The sequence below is a fragment of the Orcinus orca genome, chromosome 6 (assembly GCF_937001465.1).
Source record: "Orcinus orca chromosome 6, mOrcOrc1.1, whole genome shotgun sequence".
Taxonomy (NCBI): Eukaryota; Metazoa; Chordata; class Mammalia; order Artiodactyla; family Delphinidae; genus Orcinus; species Orcinus orca.
Genome location: NC_064564.1, coordinates 5,203,107 through 5,224,039, shown reverse-complemented (window position 1 = coordinate 5,224,039; position 20,933 = coordinate 5,203,107). Strand labels below are relative to the sequence as shown.

Genomic DNA, 20,933 nt, shown 5'->3' with positions numbered 1-20,933 from the left:
TGGCTGTGTGCTTAAAAAGTTGCCTTGTGGGAAGCAGAGGACAGAGCAGTGTGTAAAGTACCTGCTGGTTCTTCTTGCTCCGGATATTACTTGTGAACTGTCATGGTCACCATGGTTGTACCAAGATACAGAGCGTTATTGAAGTTATTATATATTATGTGTTAATTATACTTTTGTTCAAAGGGCATTTTCATTTCTTTGAATAAAAATGAATTTTATTTCTTTACGAGTAGGGTATTATTATTCAGTTATAGCTATATCCACCTAGCAAGGCATGTGTCTAGCCTATTTATTCAGAAAAAGCCTGAACAACAAAAAGAATAGTAAGTAATATATAATTACAGTAGTAACTGCCACTGAATGAATGACTGATTAGTACTAGACGCCTTATATTCTGGTTAGTTAACTCTCACAGCTATCCTGAGAGGTGTATATTACTACCCCACTTCACTCTGACACCAGTTACTCAAGGTGGATGTAAGCCCGACTTCCGACTGTTGAGTAGGTGCCGTAAGGAACCTGATTGCACGTTCGTATGTGTGACGCACAGTGAGGCCAAACAAATCGAAACGTCAGATTTTGGAGCAGAGAAAAGTTTATTGCAGGACCAAGCAAGTAGATGGGTGGCTCATGCCCAAAAAACCCAAACTCCCAGAAGCGTTTCAGCAAAGCATTTTTAAAGGCAGATGAGGGAGGGGCGTGGCTGGTTGTTGCGAACTTCATGGTGTCAGAGTCCTTGTTCTTGCATCTGTCCACGCAGGTCAGTTCACGATGTTCCTGTAAACCTCCAACAAGACAAATGTTATTCTCTGTTGGGCAACTTTTTATCTCTATATGAATGGAAAAATGTTACCCCCTTAAAGGTCAGAGCCTTGAGAACTGGGCTATCCTGTGTATGTTAGGCTGTAGGCAACATTCTTAACTGTAGCAAAAGCAATAGAATACAAAGGTTAATGAAAAAGAAACAGATCTAACGTGGAGTCAGATTTGTTCTTACAAACCCGCTGTGACACTTCTTTACTTTGCTTGCTGCTGATGGCAACTTTCATGTTTAGCTAATATTTTTCCATCTTTGCCTTTAGGATTTGATACCAGTATTTTGCCAATTTGCAAGGATTCACTCGGCTGGATGTTTAACAGACTTGATACAAACTACGACCTGCTCCTGGACCAGTCGGAACTTGGGAGCATTTACCTGGATAAGAACGAGCAGTGCGCCGAGGCCTTCTTCAGCTCCTGTGACACGTACAAGGACAGCTCCATCTCCAACAACGAGTGGTGCTACTGCTTCCAGAGGCAACAAGGTACCGAGCCAAAGGCCATCTTGTCCGTGCAGTAAAGCCATGCACTACAGACAAGCTCATTTGTACCCTGTCCTCAATTTACAAAATAGAGACAGAGTTACACGTGCAGAAAACAAAACTTTTGGTTCCCAGGGAGAAAGGGGTGGGGGGGAATTGGGAGACTGAGGTTGACATACACACACCACTATGTATAAAATAGGTAACTGATAGGGACCTGCTATACAGCACAGGGAGCTCTACTCAATACTCTGCAATGGCCTAAATGGGAAAAGAATCCAAAAAAGAGAGGACATATGTACATGTGTATAACTGATTCACCTTGCTGTACACCTGAAACTAACACAACGTTGTAGATCAACTACACTCCAAGGAAAATTTTTTTTTAATTTTTTTCAATTAAAAAAAAAAACCAGTATGTGACACCCCATTCATTGTGAGAAATAGTTTTCCAATTAGAGTGTTTAATAAAAGAGCAAATAAGCAGCACGTTGAACAGTATAACTCAGGGATGCAAAACACGCTAAATGACATGAAAAATAGTAATCAATACTTTTTATTAATGCACTTCATTATAGTTTCCATTATGAACCACCAAGAAACACAGAGATACGAGAACAGAGATATTAAAAGTAATCATTTAAATTAATTTGCTATCTGCTTTGCCCATGGTGTAAAATAAATGGGTTTTTTATCACTGCGCTGTGGAGTTTTAATGTTCTATTTTGTGATCTTATTAAACGAGCCAAATGAACCACAGCATTCACCATAAAGTTATTTTTACACTTTTGATTTTAAAATGACTTAGCCTTTCAAACTTTTTAGATAACTTAGCTTTATGAAAATGCACTAGCAAAGAAGGAGTCTCGATTCCCCAGGAGAGGCGAGGCAGCCTGAAGTGTTGGATGAGGCTTGTCCTTTATGGGTCCTGCTTCAGTAGGAAACGGTAACGTAAGGGAAAATTGAAGCCATGCTTATGTAATCAGCCAAATGATAACTAAAATTGTGTCTAAGGGAAATAGACCCAAAACATTCAAATTATGATAAAGTTTGGGGAAACTAAGAAAAAATGACATGTGTAACTTTGATGCTAATTTTGAAAAACAAATGGGGAATTAGTCTAACATGATACATCTGCTATTGTCACTGCCTTTTAAAGCCCTTGACAGCTATCAGAATGAACAAACTGCTCTAATCTGTGTTAATGATTCCCAGGTTTTCATATGGAAGCCAGCACATTATATCAGTCATTTTACTATCACAATTACTTTTTCATATATTAGTAATAGTTCAGTGATTAGGGATGACATGCTTATGCATAAATTGATTAGCAGTGAGTCAACAGCAGGGTTTGTAGCATAGATTAAATCACTAATGTGTTTATAAACCACTTTAAACAGAGTTTAAAAAGTAGATTGGATTTGTTAAAATATTCTAAATCATACACACACACACACACACATGCACAGAGACACACACAAACTCACAAACACAGACTCACATACTGACACAAACACACACTTGTTGACTTACACTATTGCATATGTGCTTTTTAGGTGACTGAATACCCCTATAAAGTTTTGCCCAGGTTTTAATGACTAGTATACCCTTAAATCATTTACAGCAGGGGTCCCCAAGCCCCAGGCTGCAGACCAGTACTGGTCCGTGGCCTGTTAGGAACTGGGCCATACAGCAGGAGGTGAGCAGTGGGCGAGCGAGCAAAGCTTCATCTGTATTTACAGCCGCTCCCCACTGCTCACATTACCACCTGAACCATCCCCACCCCCACCCCGTAGCGCCCATCACCGCCTGAACCATTCCCCCCCGCCATCTGTGGAAAAATTGTCTTCCATGGAACTGGTCCCTGGTGCCAAAAAGTTTGGGGACTGCTGATTTACAGAATAAAAAAGTAAATCCAGGTAAACTACCATAAAGAGACGTGGTCTTTTGTTATGATGACAAATGTTATTTTAATTTTTCTTTGATTATTATGATAGCATGTCCAAGTGTTTATACATGAACATTTTTAAATATTCTGAATAACTCTGAATGTTTCTACTGCAGAACTAAATATTTTTACCTTAAAACATTCCTAGATTTTGTAGTAATATTCGTAGAACTGATTAAAGGTCCCCAAAAGATTCTGCTTTATATACTTTTCATTTATTATTCCTGATACTTACTTCCAAAGTATCAGAATCTTCGTAGTCACATGAAGACATCCTCTGAGATTATTTAATACACAGTAGAGGTAATTTAGTAAATGATACCTGAGCTGGTTAAATGATTATACAACTTCCCAAATGTTTAGGAGAGTTTAGCTAATTCTATTCATTAATATGCTAGAAAATACTACAAAAGCTCTATCAGGGTAACTGACTATGGAGTTAGCTCATTAAGTAATTTCATGGAAAAGAATAAACATTAAAAACATTTTTTCAAATGTTTCACCTTATAAAGAATGTGTTTTTCCTGTTTATTCAATAAAAACAACAAATTCTTAAGTTTATTATAATTAGAGTAATATATGTGTGTGTGTGTGTACATATATAGAGAGAGAGAGGAGGAGAGAATAATGTATAATGGGGTGTTATTAATCCAGGTTGACTTAAAACTGCAATCAGGACTATAGTTGTATGGTTGTATGGAAAATATCTGAAAAATAAAGTAATAGTGTTGTTTTTAAAAAAATACCTTTCAAAAATAAATTAAGCTTAATTTCAAAAGTTTAATAAATGAGGTTGAGAATATAAAATTTCAGGCAAGTGAAATACTTGTAGTTTTCCAAGGGAAAAAAATTGTAACCTAAAAAAAGCTTGTAATTAGTTAAAATGCATATCTGTTTCTATGACTGATTTTCTGAAATCATGACAATTAAGCAACACAAAATGGATATGATGGTGGTTTGTGTGATTTCATTCTAATTACTTATAAAAGAATAAGTAGGAAAAATATTAATTTGGGATTTTTGTTACCTTAGGTGTTAATAACTTACTTTCATAAAATATATTTTAAGCCCCTACTCAAAAAAGTACCTCAATTTATTAGTTGCTATTTCAGTTAAAGTTCTGTTATGTAAGATCCAGGAAAGAGAAAGTAAATTAACATTTATTCAGGCCCCTGTCGTCTTTTGGGCACATAAAATCATTTATCCCTTATATAGCCCTGTGAGAATGTAACAATCTCGCCCACAGCTGAGGACGATGCTTAGTGATCTTAAAGTCCTTCATGTTACAGAATGAGCGCAGGGGACGGGGATCTGAAACTTCTTGCTCCAGCAGCTGTACCTCTTATTTTTTTTTAATTTTATTGAAGTCTAGTTGATTCACAATGTTGTGTTGATTTCCACTGTACAGCAAAGTGACTCAGTTATAGATATATGTAGATATAGATGTGTATTCTTTTTCATTTTCTTTTCCATTATGGTTTATCTCGGGATATTGAATGTAGTTCCCTGTGCTCTACGGTAGGACCTTGTTGTTTATCCATCCTGTATATATTGATAGTAGTTTGCATCTCCTTTACCTTTACATTCAGACTTTGCGAAGTCCTCATACATAAAATGCTGAGAGACGCCCTTAGGCAGCTTGCTGGCAAATCCTATTCAGGGCAGGACCCCGGCCAGTGATACACCCGATGGGACGACAGTGAGAACAGTCGCATCTTTCGAGGTCGTTTATGCCTTCCAGCCACAGGAGGAAATGTCAGAACGGGGCGTCATCTGCATTAGTTTTACAAAGGATGTTTTTCTTTAATTTAATGAAAGATATTAAATACAGGCAATGTTGTCCTTTGGTATTATGAATATTTGAAACCTGCACAAAGTAAACCTGATAAAGTTATTTAAGTATATCCATTCTGTGAGAGGCTCCATGAAGGAAAGCGATTGGGCAGAGGCCTCCTGAGAAAGAGGCTGAGCTGGTCCGGGTGCCCTCCCTGCAGGGAGGTGGCACCGCCTGCAGGTGTGTGTGACACCCACTGGGTCACGCACACACCTCTGCAATGTCTACCTTTTTAGCAGTTTTGACATCACCTTGTATCTCTATATTTGACAGCTAATAGAAATATACTCCCTAGAAATAACTAGTTGTGGGTATAGAAAGAACACCTTTGTATATCACTGTTGTAAACATAGAGATATTTCCTTATTTATTTTTCCCAGTGACATTTTATTCAGTTCAAAATTGTGTGGGAAAATAAAAATGCATTGTTATCATTGCATTGACAGTTATCCATTCATAATATAGATAATGTGTGAATGGTTCCAATATAAGGCTTTGAGGTTTTAAATTCAGAATGCGAAACAATGAACAATGTTAATTTTTTTAAAAACAGCATTTTGAAATTAACTAGTAAAAGATTTTAGTTCTTTTTTTTTTCTTATTTTTTAAAACTACTGTTGGGAATAACTACTTGTAAATTTAATGATTACATTAAAGCCTCTATTTTATAACTCATGATTTTCATACAATTTTAAGCATATAAAATCAGAATTTTCCATAAAGTCAAATCACCATTAGATTGGGGGAAATAAATCTTGTGTGTAAACTTGTGCCTAATCGTGTCCAAACCTTCATGCACTTTGCCACCTCACTGCCCTTTCATCTACATCAGTTATTTGCAAGAGTTTAATGACAGGCGCAATCTCAGTCACGCCCTCCGAGTGTACCTGAGTCAAAGGCCAGACAGAGCACAGGATAGATATTCTCAATCCAGTACTGTATATAGTGGAACAGCCCAATCTGTCATGACTTCTCTCGAAATCTGGCAGGTTCCCCTACACACAGTTTGTGGCTGCCCCAGGTTTATTCAGGGAGAGTCAGACTCAGACGTGCCTGATTTCGGGCAATCCCACAGGAAGATAAGAGAAATATCGCTTCGCTTACAATAACTGTCCCATAGCAGTGAGAAGAGTTGCTTTCAATGTAGTATTGAAACTTCAGCTAGAATCTTTTCTCTTGGTTTTAAATGTCATATTTGGGGGGCAGTAAACGTTACGTCTACTCTATAAGCCCATATTATGCAACTTCATTCCTATTCTGTTAATAATATAAGACTCACAAATTATTAGAAAAAACAAAGGGGTCAGTTGAGCCAGTATCAGCGGGAAGTAGAACAATAAGGTAATCAGGTTTTTCAAGCAAATTACTTTTTCTTCACATTTTTGATTCCTCCAGGAAAAGCATTGTTGGCCTGACATATTAAACTGTAAAATACATACTAAGTTGTTTGTCTCATGGTCTCTTTCCACTCTGCTGCTTACATGCAAATTTAATAATTGCATATTGTGAGCTTGGTTTGGTAAAAAATTCTTAAATTATTTGACTTATATCTTGCCTTTTCACTAAAAAAGTTGTAGTGGAGCAAGTACTAGTTTATTGTTTTGCTGTTTCAGTAGTTTGTGGTACAGTTTTTATACAGCAAGTATTAACAGCAAGTTTTTACAATAAGAGTCTAAAGTACATTGAACTGTTTTCAGATAAGAATATGTATATATATTAGAAAATATATAATTAAATATAATAAGCCAAACTATATTATGTCTATTTAGAATTTTGTACTTCTATGAAACTAATCTCCTTCTAAGTGGTTTTAAAGAGTTTGAAAAATAGGCATATACTTATTTCCAAATTGGTTTAATGTTCTAAGTTTATTATTTTTAAAGATGGCTTCTCAGAAATTATTGTATATTACATCCTGTTTCCATATTGGGTATATACTGCAAACATCTGTGTTAAACTGAAAAGACTGAAGCCTGTCAGTGTTATTCAGTATCAAAATTTATAACAGTGTCTCTGAATAACTTGGAAGCATTCACGTTTTCCTAGATTATGTTTCAATGTGAAGCTGTTTCTCTTGATCGTAGAAACTGTTTTAAATGAGGGAAAACAAAATCAGTTAGTTTGGGAAGCAACCTGTCAGTTGTATTTACATTAAAGAGTTGATTGACCCTTTAAAAGTCAATGAAAAGAACCATTTTCCATCCTATAAGTATTTTATACCATTCTCCTTTCTTTCATCCAATTCTGTCATTCTGAGGAAATTAAGATAATCAAACAATAAGTAGAAAAGCCTCTCTATAGAGAAGTAGACATAAATGTAGATGTAAATGATGTAGTTGTAGGTGCAGATGTAGATGATATAGATGTAGATGTAGGTGTAGATGTAGACATAGTTGATGTAGATGTAGGTACAGATGTAGATGATGTAGATGTAGATGATGTAGATGTAGGTATAGATGTAGATGATATAGATGTAGGTGCAGATGTAGATGATGTAGATGTAGGTACAGATGTAGATGATGTAGATGTAGATGATGTAGATGTAGGTATAGATGTAGATGATATAGATGTAGGTGCAGATGTCGATGTAGATGATATAGGTGTAGATGTAGGTGCAGATGCAGATGATGTAGGTGTAGATGTAGATGATGTAGATGTAGATACAGATGTATATGTAGATGATGTAGATGCAGTTGTGGATGTAGATGTAGATGATGTAGATGTAGGTGCAGATGTAGATGATGTAGATGTAGGTGCAGATGTAGATATAGATGATGTAGATATAGGTGTGGATGTAGATGTAGATGATATAGATGTAGATGACATACATGTAGATGTACATGATGGTGCAGATGTACTGTAGGTATAGAGGTAGGTGTAGGCATACAGGTAGGTGTAGATGGATGTGTGTGTATATACATGTATATGTATCTACTTGTATGTGTCTCCATAAGTAAAGCAGTTGATATGTAACGTGTCTTCTAAAGCCTTGTAAATCTAACTAAGGTTTGGTAACATAAAAATCACCCCCTCTTTGTTTACCTGTAACCATTGAGGTGACATTAATGCCGTTGCAGACCCACCTTGCCAGACAGAGCTCGGCAGTATTCAGAAGCGGCTCGGGGTGAAGAAGCTCCTCGGTGAGTTGTGGATCACTCTCTGACACCTTTACTACTTACATAAATAACCCTCAGGAAACAGCAACACAAAATCAATATTTATCCAACAAACGGGGACCTCACTAAATTTCGGCAACAAAATTTATGACGTTTTTGAAAGTCATTAGCCTTACTTTTATTATCTTACCTATTGAAAGGTATGATGTCTGTTTTATTACCCTAATATAATGGTCATTTTGAAAGTTATTAAGTAAAAAAGAAATTTAAACAATGCTAAAGGTAAAGCAGCAGAAACTTCGGTTCTAATTCTGTGGTTGACAGTTCACAAATTGATGGTATGTATGTATGTAGAGAGAGGGGAAGAGAGAGGGAGGGAGAGAGAGATGGTTAAAAGCATGGGCTGAGTTCCTCAGGAAAATTGGAACAGATTTTTTAGTTTCTCATCAGCACTTTTTATAAACTTACTTTTACTAAGTAAATGTATGTATTAGATGATAAACAGATACATAGATAATTCCAAATTTCACCCAAAGCCTTGAAATATTAGAATGCTTGGCTATTAACTGATTGTTAAACTATTACATATGATTATTTTCTTTATTTTTGTCAACATACAATTTTTCAATACACTCTTTTTGGGATAATTTTAGATTCAGAAATTTTATAAGTACAGTAGAGTTTCCATGTATCTTTCACCCAGCTTCATCTAAAGTTACCATCTTACCATGTATAGATTAACTATCATATATTTATCAAATCTAAGAAATTAACATTGCTATAATCCTATTAATTAAGCCTCACACTTTATGTGGATTTCACAAGTTTGTCCACACATGTCCTTTTTTCTATTTTAGCATACAGTGCAGAACACCACATATGCAACACTTGTTGTTTTTCATGTATGTTAATGCTCTTGTGTATTTAGTGGCACACAGTTTTATGGTTTTAGATCTGATTAATCTGTATTATGATATGCTGTCTTTGTAATTACAATATTGTATGTTTATATGAGAAGATTTTTCATATTACTTGAAAATACACCGTTCAAAATAAATAGACTAAATTTTTTAATACAGCATATTAGATGTGAAGCCACATCATTAGATAAAAGCTACAATGTATCACATTTCTTTTAACTCTGTTACAAGATGCACCTTTCCAGCTCACAGGTGGAAACGTTACCTTGGTACCTGGGTTTGTTTTTTTCTACAAATCGAAGTTCATTCATGTGCACTGGGAAAAGCCATTGACATTCAACGGGAAAATATCTTCGACTTGGTCAAGGTCTATTAGTGACAAAAAGCTATTAACATCCAGGCTTTGATTATTTGATGTTACATAAAATGAAAACATATTTAGAGCCCAATTGAGAGGAGTCATCTTTATTCATCTTACGTAATAAAAATGAAAGTCATTACTAGAGAGCACTGACCCTTCAATATTCCTTCTGAAATGGGTAGGAAAGCATCCTTCTCTGACAGTCTGTCCACTGTTATGCGGTAGCAGGTGCGATGCATCCAGGCTGCAAGCTGTCTTGGTGTCTGCATTTCTAGGCTAATTCCTAATAATGCTCTTCTGTTTCCAAAGCGTACTGGCGGAGACAACAAATTAAATGGCCCCACTAACTGTCCATCTTAACATTTTTATGTCAAGTATGTCAAATTATGGTATTTTTTAAGAGGTAGAGATAATAATATTGAAAATCTTCCTTATCTTTCCTGCTATATATCCACAGAAGGTGTTCTCGAGTTTCCCATATTGGTGATATCCGGTCCACCTCACTCGAAGACCAGAAGTTCAAATCCTTCAAATGAATTATAATTTTCAAACTAAGTTGATTATTTATATATCAGAATTTTGAAACTTTTTAAAGGGTTAAATAATGATCGCATATTGTTGCAGGACTAAATGGAACAGTTTCATGTTTTATCTGTTTATTAGTCATTGTTTTTCCTTTTTTCTTTCACCAAGTAACTATAGTGTATCTGGTCACTGAGCAGACAGTTGGTCAGGAAAGACAAGAAAATTGTCTAATCTCCTAAAGCTTACACTGTAGCGTGGGAGTGTTTATTGAAGAATGTGAATTCACCTCTCAATTATCATTGCACACTTATCACTAGCAGTGTGCCAGGTACATGTTAGATATTATATTATGAAACTAAGTGTCTAGCTTCCCGCTAGACTGAGTGTGAGTTGTTCGTATAGCGATCAAAATCAAGAGAACCGAAAGTTCCCAATACAGAGGATACCACAGAGTAGTGGTGAATGCATGCACTGAGAGACATACACGATGGAAGAAATATATCAGAAACCCTCCAGCCTAACAGAAGGGCGTCACATTTCAGTCAAGTTTTACATTGCAAGAGGGAGGGAAGGAGAGGGATTCCAGGTGAGGAGAAGATGCATAGAGAGATGAAGCAGGACTGCATTTGTAGAAAACAGCTTGATGTGGAAAGAGCTGAGGATACATGAATGAAAATTTGGGGAGATGAAAGTCAAAAATTGGCAGTGATGAGACGGTGAAGGGTCTCATATGCCCTGCTGAGTGGTCTGGGTGACTTATCATGCATGGCGTTCATCAACTCTCATTCTGTATATTGTACATCCGGAAACAGCCCCCTCTGCAGAGTGATTAAAAAGACAAGACAGTAAATTTGCTCAACAGAAGAAATGCAAGAGGTTCACTATGACAGCGCCTGCTTTGTTCTACCTGCACCGTAGCTCGTAGCCTGGAGCCGGAGCTCATATGTGTGTGTCTTGAGTGAGTCAGTGCATGGTTGGTGACCCTTGTTCCTACCACATGTGCGTGTCTCACAGGACAGTACGTCCCCCAGTGTGACGCAGATGGTTACTACAAGCCGACGCAGTGCCACGGCAGCGCTGGGCAGTGCTGGTGTGTGGACCGATACGGAAGGGAAGTCGTGGGGTCCAGGAGGCGCGGTGCAGCAGACTGTGGTAAGGAGGAGGGCCGCGCGTGCCACGATTTCTCCCCCGCAGGATAAGTGCTGGAGAGTCGCACTCTCTGCCCAACTCTATGCAAACCCTACGGAGTGTACTGGGCGGGGGGGGGACAGGAAGGCTCACTCCTAGCATGTTAGAAAAAGTTGTATAACTAACAAGTAGAACTGCATAACTTAGATATTTTAAGGAAGAATAATGAAAGGTGGGCCCCTTTTACTCCTTCAAGTACAGGAAGGATGTCACATGCCTTCCGTGTTCCTCTCGGGTAAGGCAGACTGTGTCATCCATCCTGGGCCCGGTCACCGGGCGCTGGTGGGTGCCGTGTCACCACACAGCATCCTCCCATCTGTGTGCCTTTGGAGAAGGTCACTCAGGGAGAACATGGGAGCACCAATGAAAGAAAAAGTAACCTTTTTAAAGTAAAGGTCCATAAATTGCAGCTGTGTGAGCATGTTTCCTTATGTTTGGGTGAGAAAATATAGTTTTAATTGTTTGAAGGGTAATTATAATTAATATTCTAGTTCTTTTTCTGAGCATGCATTTTACATATAAACCTAAAAAAATAATATTACAGTTAAGCATAACGCACACATTGTAAAGTTTTAAGTGGGATGTCTTTTGTCTTTCATGAAATATTTTTTCAGAATGCAGGTTTCAAGTGAGTATTTCTGTTTGTACTGTGGAGAGTTTTCACTACAAAAGCCACTTAGCTGTACACACACACACACACACACACACACACACACACACACACACACAGACGGAATTAGTGGATTATGTTTCAACTAATACAAATGACCAAAATGTAAACAAAGTACTTGGTCAGTCTTGTATTTCAGAAAATGTTTAGCTTTCTCCTTTATGCAATTTTTAAACTGATACACTGTGATTGTTTAGAAATAGATAAATGGTAAACGGTATATAAAAGCAATCGCGTTTAATGCTTAAATGCCTGTTCTGCATTTATTTATTCCACAACACTTTTAATAGCTTGGTTTTGTTTAATAGCTTTCGGCCAGTGTTTTCAGATTCCGTACGATGGAGTACAGTACTCAATAGCTACATTACATACTTGTTACATGTGGAGAACACAGCTTTGTAACACATAGTTTGAATGAGTTGCACTATCGGTTATTTCAGTTATCCGTGATGGATAAAGAATTTCAGATGTTTATTTTATAAATAATAATTATATGGAGATGAATTCAATAGGTGACAGGGAAATGGTTTTGGGAATGTGACTTGTGAGTTTTCTCGGCATGTTGAAATTATCAAGAAAATACAAGAAGTAGAAGAGTACAAATAACATTTTCTTCACAAAAGATACGAACTTCAGTGTGTTGTATTGTGAAATCAATCAGTTCATAAGCACTGGATGACATTAATAGGATTTGCTATAATTAGCTACCAAAGAATTATTAGACCAAAATACTAGAAAGGGTAGAAAATAAACACAGTGGTACTAGGAGAGTTGGGAAATGATTACACTCTGAGATATGTGTGCATTACTGCCTCCATAGTCGTTATAAATTTCTGAACATTTTTTAAAATACCTACTGGCTGTGTTAGTTTTCTGTTGCTATTGCAACAAAATCCCTCAAAGTTAGTGGCTTAACCCACACAGATGTGTGATCTTGCACTTCTGAACATCAGATGTCCAGCATGGGCTTCTCCAGGCTAAGGTCAGGGTGTCTTCAGGGCTGGTTCTTCTGAGGCTCCCTCCCGAGGACAGTGTTTCCTGGCCCTGTCCTCTCCCAAGACCACTCACGTTCCTTGGCCCAGCTTCTGACTGTTCTTCTGTAATCACACCGCCCTCTGACTTCATCTGGAAACAGTTCTTTGATTTTAAGGATGCAGGTGATCACCTGGGCCCACCCCAGTTACCCACAGTAACCTGTCAGCTCCAGGCCCGTGATTTAATCACATCTCCTGAGCCCCTTTACCATGTAAGGTCACACAGTCACAGGTTTCAGCCATGAGCAAGTGAACGTCTTTGAGGGGCAACTATTTTGCCTACACACTAAGAGAAGAAGTTCTCAATTCTTCGTAAAATTCAAAGTTTGACGTGGACTTTATAAAACCTGGGCTGAGTTCAATATTACTGAACTGGAAATCGTACATATCAGACCTCAGCAACAATTCCGCTTTTTAGCACTGTATATTTTAACAAATGAGAAAGAATGGATTTTACCTTATTTTTGTTAAGAAAGCTAAAGAGCAAATTAAAATTTTATTTTATTTATCTTTTAAAAATTTTTTTGTTCTTGGAGTATAGGTGATTAATAATGTTGTGTTAGTTTCAGGTATACAGCAAAGTGACTCAGTTTATTAATTTCCTAAATTTTCATCAGAATTTTCTGACCCTCAGAAATTATCCTACCACTCAGTCACATGACATTAATGTTTACTTTTTTCCTAAGCTATTGATTTTGAGATCTCTGGAGATTTTGCAAGTGGAGATTTCCGTGAATGGGCTACTGATGACGATGAAGATGACATTATGAACGATGAAGATGAGATTGAAGATGATGATGAGGATGAAGGGGATGATGATGATGGTGGTGACCAGGATGGATACATCTGATGGATGAGAGCTGAGAGCAACAAATTCTATGTTTCTTTTATTTACCAAGTGATCCCCTACTGAGGAGTACCTTCCTGCCCCAAAACAAAATGATTCTAAAAGTCACTTATATTTTGTATAATTATTTCAAATATTGCAACTAAAGTCATAGAACTTTATGTTTAGAGAAGTATCATTTACTTTGAGTTTTTATATGAAAAAGAGAACACATATGGAGTCTAGCCAGACAAGAGAAAATTATGAAGAGCTACTGATCTCTGTGAGTCTGCCACAAACAAAACAACCAGTGCTTGAGGTCATAGGTGATATTTTTCTGGGAGAAATTCTAAGTTGAATCTACAATAACATACTAGTGACCTGGATCCTAAGGATTTTATAAAAATATGCATGACCTTAATTGCAGTTTCCAAGTAGACTCTTCCCAGAGCTGGAGGGATATAGAGGTGAGTGAGGGAATAGCACAAAGTGAGAAGAATGAAGTCACCATCCTGGAGACCTCCACCATGTTTGTGTGTTTTTACTTATGAAGTTTTAGTGATGTTTTTAGTTCTGAAGTTATTCTGGATGTGACCAGATATCTTACAAAATGGCCAGTAGGGAAAAACCGTGGATTTTGAAAGTTAAAAACATAGTTGTCCTTTCTAATTTTTATTTTAATTTAGACAGCAGTCTTATGTTGATTTGTTTGATAATCTTAACCAGCATGATTTCTTTATCTTTCTAGGTTTCTTTATCTTTCTGACCAGCAACTTAGGGTGCAGAACTTAAAGTAGAAAGACAAAGGGAAAGATTCTTTTAAACCATATTTTTACAAAAAGTTTGTCATTTGCCCCAATATCAAACTTAAAAATCTTCATTCTTATTTTATTTCCTATGTTAGATAAATATTTGCATTTAATCTAAGAATTATGCCATTTTTGTTACTAGTGTCGAAACTTAGAGAACATACTGTATGGTGCCTTGCAAAATAGAAATAGAAAGGTTTCAGCATGCATCCCCACATAGGACATTAGGCATAGATAGGCACACCTAATCACGAATTAATACCAGTCCCGGTACTGCTGCTGGAATGAAGAAAATAGAATACTTTCTTTCTTTTTTCTACTGTTACATAGTTACCATGTGGACTTGTTTATGATTATTGTGTGGAGTAGCATTTAAGATTTAACTGCAACAAAACTTACTTTAATTGTTGTATTTAAGTTAGCATGTTAATTAATCATGTAGCCCTTCTGGTACACCATCGCTTTTAAGGATATCAGACCTATGGTTTTGTGCCCATAATAAAAGTGGAAAAACCTGTTGGGTGTTACACACTGGTGTCACCATTTAAAAACAGTGGGTCAGCTCGTTTCCCAGTATATACAATCCACTGAAATAAAGTTGTTGGATTCTTTCCATTTGATTTATATACACTAAGAAAAAAATCCTTAATGTTAACTTTATGTAATATTTAAGGTAAAATGCATTTTCTTTTTTACTGTTTATGTATAGTTTACAAAATAAAGAATCTTGCAACCAAATTAAACTGTTCCTTAATGATTTTCTGGGGTATAGATGGTAGCGTGCAGGATTCTTAATCTGTTTCTTGATTTTTAAAAAGCATACATCACAAACTAGCTAGAAAAGTTCTTTTTTAATTTTGAGTTTCAAAGTCAGAGCTCTTGACATCTTGCATATTGTTTTATTAGATACGTTTAAAAATATTTTTTTGTCAGATTGTTTTAATTGTTTTCATTTGTCATAGCATTGCAAAGTAGGTCATTTCCTTTGTTGACGGTGGTATTTTTAAGCCCATTTTTGTGGTATTATACTTAACATATTTAGCTAAATTTCTATAGCAGCTGCATTTTTTGAAGAGTGACAGAATAACCTTATCTGTATAACAGATGTATAGAAATCACAAAATGTAACTTGTGGATTGGTTGGAAAAAGACAAAAAAAATCAAATGCTATATAGAGGTTTAGCAAATGAATTTCAAGTAACAAATATGGTGGTCTTTTAGTAAAGCTGTTTTTTTTAATTTTTATTTTATATTGGATTATATTTGATTTACAATGTTGTGTTAGTTTCAGGTGTACAGCAAAGTGATTCAGTTATACATATATCCTTTTTCAAATTCTTTTCCTAGTTTATTACAGAATATTGAGTGAAGTTCCCTGTATTATACAGTAGGTCCTTGTTGATTATCTGTTTTATATAGTAAAACAGTATATATATATATATATATACTGTTTTATATAGTAAAACAGTGTATATATATATATAGTATAGTAGAGTGTATATGTTAATCCCAAACTCTTAATTTATCCCTCCCCCCTACCTTTCCCCTTTGGTAACCATAAGTTTGTTTTCTAAGTCTGTAAGTCTGTTTTTGTCTTGTAAATAAGTCCATTTCTGTCACTTTTTTAGATTCCACATATAAGTGATATCATATGATAATTTGGTTTTGTCTGACTTCACTTAGTATGATCATCTCTAGGTCCATCCATGTTGCTGCAAATGGCATTATTTCATTCTTTTTTATGGCTGAGTAATATTCCATCGTAAATATGTACCACATCTTCTTTATCCATTCCTCCACTTAGGGACACTTAGGTTGCTTCTATGACTTAGCTATTGTAAACAGTGCTGCAGTGAACATTGGAGTGCATGTATGTTTTTGAATTATAGTTTTGTCTGCGTATATGCCCGAGTGGGATTGCTGGGTCATATGGTAGCTCTATTTTTAGATTTTAAGGAACCTCCAAACTGTTCTCCATAGTGGCTGCACCAATTTACATTCCCACCAACAGTATAGGAGGGTTTCCTTTTACCCATACCCTCTCCAGCATTTATTGTTTGTAGACTTTTTGATGATGGCCATTCTGACTGGTGTGCGATGATACCTCATTGTAGTTTCGATTTGCATTTCTCTAATGATTAGTGACGTTGAGCAGCTTTCCATGTACTTCTTGGCCATCTGTATGTCTTCTTTGGAGAAACATCTATTTAGCTCTTCTGCCCATTTTTTGATTGGGTTGTTTGTTTTTGTGATATTGAGCTGCATGAGGTTTTAGTATATTTTGGAGGTTAATCCCTTGTCGGTTGCCTTGTTTGCAAATACTTTCTCCCATTCTATGGGTTGTCTTTTCGTTTTGTCTATGGTTTCCTTTGCTGTGAAAAAGCTTTTAAGGTTGATTTTAGGCCCCATTGTTTATTTTTGTTTTTATTACTCTAGGAGGCGGATCCAAAAAGATATTGCTGCGATTTACATCAAAGAGTGTTCTACCCATGTTTTCCTCAAAGAGTTTTATAGTATCCAGTCTTACATTTAGGTCTTTGATCCATTTTGAGTTTATTTTTGTGTGTGGTGTTAGAGAATGTTCTAGTTTCATTCTTTTACTTTTAGCTGTCCAGTCTTCCCAGAGAATGGGAAGAGACTGCCTGATTCCTCCAGCTCCGTTTTTCTTTCTCAAGATTGCTTTGGCTATTTGGGGTCTTCTGTGTTTCCATACAAATTTTAAAAATTTTTGTTCTATTTCTGTGAGAAACGTCATTGGTAATTTGATAGGGATTGCACTGAATCTGTAGATTGTCTTGGGTAGTATAGTCATTTTAACAATGTTGATTATTCCAATCCAAGAACATGGTATCTCTTTCCATCTGTTTGTGTCATCTTTGATTTCTTTCATCAGGGTCTTACAGTTTTCGGAGTACAGGTCTTTTGCCTCCTTAGGTAGGTTTATTTCTAGGTATTTTATTCTTTTTGATGTGACAGTAAATCAGATTGTTTCCTTAATTTCTCTTTCTGATCTTTCGTTGTTAGTATGTAGAAATGCAAGAGATTTCTGTGTATTAATTTTATATCCTGCAAGTTTACCAAATTCATTGCTGAGCTCTAGGAGTACTTGTTTTCGCTCCCTCGGACTAGAGCACGAGTCCCAGTAAGGCTTTGCCTGAATTTGTGGTCTGGCCTCTTATCAATTTCTGTGGATTAAAGCATCCAAGAACCCGGCTTGGTAATTGAAGAGGAGGCAGGCAGGCTTGGGATGGAGGGAAAGCGTGGAGAAGGAGAGCAGTTGATGAGCAGAGCGTGAGCTGGTGAGAACAGGAGAAGGATCGAGGCCAGACTGGGAGGCTCCAACATGCCATGTCGAGCAGTTTGGAGTTACCGCAGAATCTCTGGGGAAATCATCGAAAAATGTTTATGAAAAGAAGTTACAAGACCAATTTCGTGATATAGAAATTGACATCCATGGATCTATGGAGAATAGACGGGGTGGGGAGGGTGGGGAAACAAAAGACATGGCCAGAGATTTTTAAGTGGTGGCCTTGTGTAAAAAAGATGAGCTGGGGCAAACGTGTTTTCTTTCTCTTGAATTGGGGAAATTGAAGGAATTTACCAATTACAGTGCAAGCTGATGATGGAAGGTGAGAATGGCAACCAAACTTAGGAGACGACAGGCTCAGTGAGATTGGAGACAGAGAGTTCACCTGTTGAGTGAAGAGGAGATGTAGGACCCAGGGAAACGAGTTGTCCGTGTCCCTCGTGGAGCATCAGGGTGAGATGTGCACATCTGCTACCCTGGCCTCCAGACCTGCCTGGGCTCCAGCCCCCAGGGGCTCTGCTCTGTCCTGGATTCTTTCCATGGCTTCAGGCAACATGCCTGTCTCCTAGACACTTCCTGTGTGTCCTTAAAACAATCCACCCATTTGGGAACTTGAGAGTTTCTGCTCCTTGTAAACCAAATATCTTAAGTTACTGGCTATTACCTCAAGGAATTACCTGGTTTGAAACATGATTTGAAACGCATGATTTGTGTTTGAAACACAAATATAAAAACTGAAACTATGTAGTAGTTGATTATTTACATGTTCTTAAGAGGGAGACTTCATATATAAAAGAGGATTTTTCTTTTTTTTTTTTTTTGCGGTACGCGGGCCTCTCACTGCTGTGGCCTCTCCCGTTGTGGAGCACAGGCTCCGGACACTCAGGCTCAGCAGCCATGGCTCACGGGCCCGGCCGCTCTGCGGCATGTGGGATCCTCCCGGACCGGGGCACAAACGCGCGTCCCCTGCAATGGCAGGCGGACTCCCAACTACTGCGCCACCAGGGAAGCCCAAAAGAGGATATTTTAAATAGAATGATAAATAGGATAAACAGGATACATTTGAATTTGATAAATGGTAAATAAGATTTTAATGAGTATTAATTAAATTGATTTTAATGGGTCATTTTATTATAACTTGATACCGAGAAAAATAAAATTCCAGGAGAGAATTGGTGACTCCTGGGAAATATTTGTGGCGGAGGTAGAACTGTCCCAGGAGGATTCAGAATGAGTGCTTTTCACCTCTGCCTTGGTGGCTTTCTTTGATTGACATACTTTAGACTGAGTGTTCTTTGAAATTGTTTGCAAATAAGTTTTGCTGATCTGGGAGCCCATTGGTCTTTTTAGATATGTGTATTTCCTTCTTAATCAACCTGTTTTCTGCTAATGTGCACTTTTCTCCATCCGGAAGGCACCCTGCCTTTGACTGTGTTGTGATGGTGAAGGGCTGTGAGTGTTGTCTACACGTCCAGGGGTGGGGTGAGGACCCTCCCAAATGCTGATACATACACTGCGGGTTCTCACATAGAACAGCAGCAAACCAGGAAGAAGAGCCACCTACTGGCTTAAAAATTAGGAAGTCAAGTCTGTCTTGTGGTTTGTTCTAGAATCTCGCTGATACATTTATCACCAGTCGATGTGGCTCATGGACACTTGAAATGAGGGCAGTGCATCTGAAGAGCAACTGCATTTTTAATGTAGAATTTGGAATTTTTAGCAAAAGAACAATCTAGTTAATTCTTTTAGTTAAAAAAAATTTTTTTTACTGGTCAGCCTCTGGATTTATTCATTAATTCAAAAAGATTTGAAAATCCGTATTTTCATTTATTCATCAACTCTCTTCCCATCTCCAGATTTACTGACATCACTTTGGAAGATTCAGATTGGTCACAGTTGGAGTATTTTTGCCATGCTAATGGCAAAACCTACAAATCGGGGCTTTTTTTTCTCTTTACCAGGAGCTGGTTGTAAACTACAGCACAGGGAAGGCACAACTTTTATAGAGAATTGCTTTGTGCCAAATAAGAATGACTGTTATCTCTGTCTTGAAAATGAAGTAGGCTCAGTGGGTTTTTATAATTTAAGAACAAGTTGCCCGAATCCAGACAAATAATAAAAAAGCTTCCTCCCAGCCTCTTTCTTTTTTTTTTTTTTTTTTTTGGCGGTACGCGGGCCTCTCACTGTTGTGGCTTCTCCCGTTGTGGAGCACAGGCTCCGGCCGCTCTGCGGCATGTGGGATCTTCCCGGAGAGCGGCACGAACCCGTGTCCCCTGCATCGGCAGGCGGACTCTCAACCACTGCGCCACCAGGGAAGCCCCCTCCCAGCCTCTTTCTTCTTGACAGTGGAACTTGGGAACCAAAGGACTGAAATGATCTCCAGGTATCTCTTCAAGGAAAGTCCGATGACAGCTACATCACCAAATCAGGAACCAGGCTGAACTCTTGCTGGAAGGAAAGTCTGTCTCCTAAGCAGGAGGTGTGCTTCCCACTAAGTGGTGTGGACACAGAGACCACCGGTAAGTGAGTTTTTATCCCCAAATTATTCCTCAGCATACCGTCCCACTCCCCATAAACATGGCACCAAAATAATGATGTTACGAATAGGATCGATATTTTCATTATAAAGTTGGTACTACTTGGATCATTTCTGTTTTTTTAAGCACTTGAGATTTTGGTCCTTTCTGTAATGATGGCACTTACCCAATTTCACCTACTTTATACCAAATCCGTCACGGATACAACCAACGCACAGAGTCTTACAGAATTTCCTAGGAAGACAGTATCCGTATTAAAATAGACTATTACTTGCTGAATCAACTGTCTGCTTCCAAGCATTAGCTGTTTATACATAAAGCGTGTCCTCTTTCTTCAAATATATGAGGCATGTAATTGGCAGCGGACTTTTTATTACCAGCTACTTCAATCGTTTTTTCTTAACGTTAGATTCATATATATCGTCCCCCAAGGCTGTTGGGGAGGAGCCTGCGTGACAGATGAATTACTTGGCGTATCCACTAAGAGAGACCTGCTTCCATTGGGCGATCTTGAAAATATATATATAAGGTTGATTTATATATGTATCTAAGATTTA

The 20,933-nt window shown here is 37.5% G+C and overlaps 1 protein-coding gene across 3 annotated transcripts in view; it reads left to right on the top strand.

The window, feature by feature from the left end:
* Positions 1–15,269, top strand: part of SPOCK3 (SPARC (osteonectin), cwcv and kazal like domains proteoglycan 3) — a 440,790-nt gene extending 425,521 nt beyond the window's left edge. For all 3 annotated transcript variants that reach the window (XM_049711361.1, XM_049711362.1, XM_033403539.2), the window contains 4 exons: positions 1,083–1,304; positions 8,161–8,223; positions 11,020–11,157; positions 13,584–15,269. In XM_049711361.1, the coding sequence (XP_049567318.1) occupies positions 1,083–1,304; positions 8,161–8,223; positions 11,020–11,157; positions 13,584–13,747 (587 nt within the window). In that variant the 3' untranslated portion in view covers positions 13,748–15,269. The remainder of the gene's footprint in view (positions 1–1,082; positions 1,305–8,160; positions 8,224–11,019; positions 11,158–13,583) is intronic.
* The last annotated feature ends 5,664 nt before the right edge of the window (positions 15,270–20,933 follow it).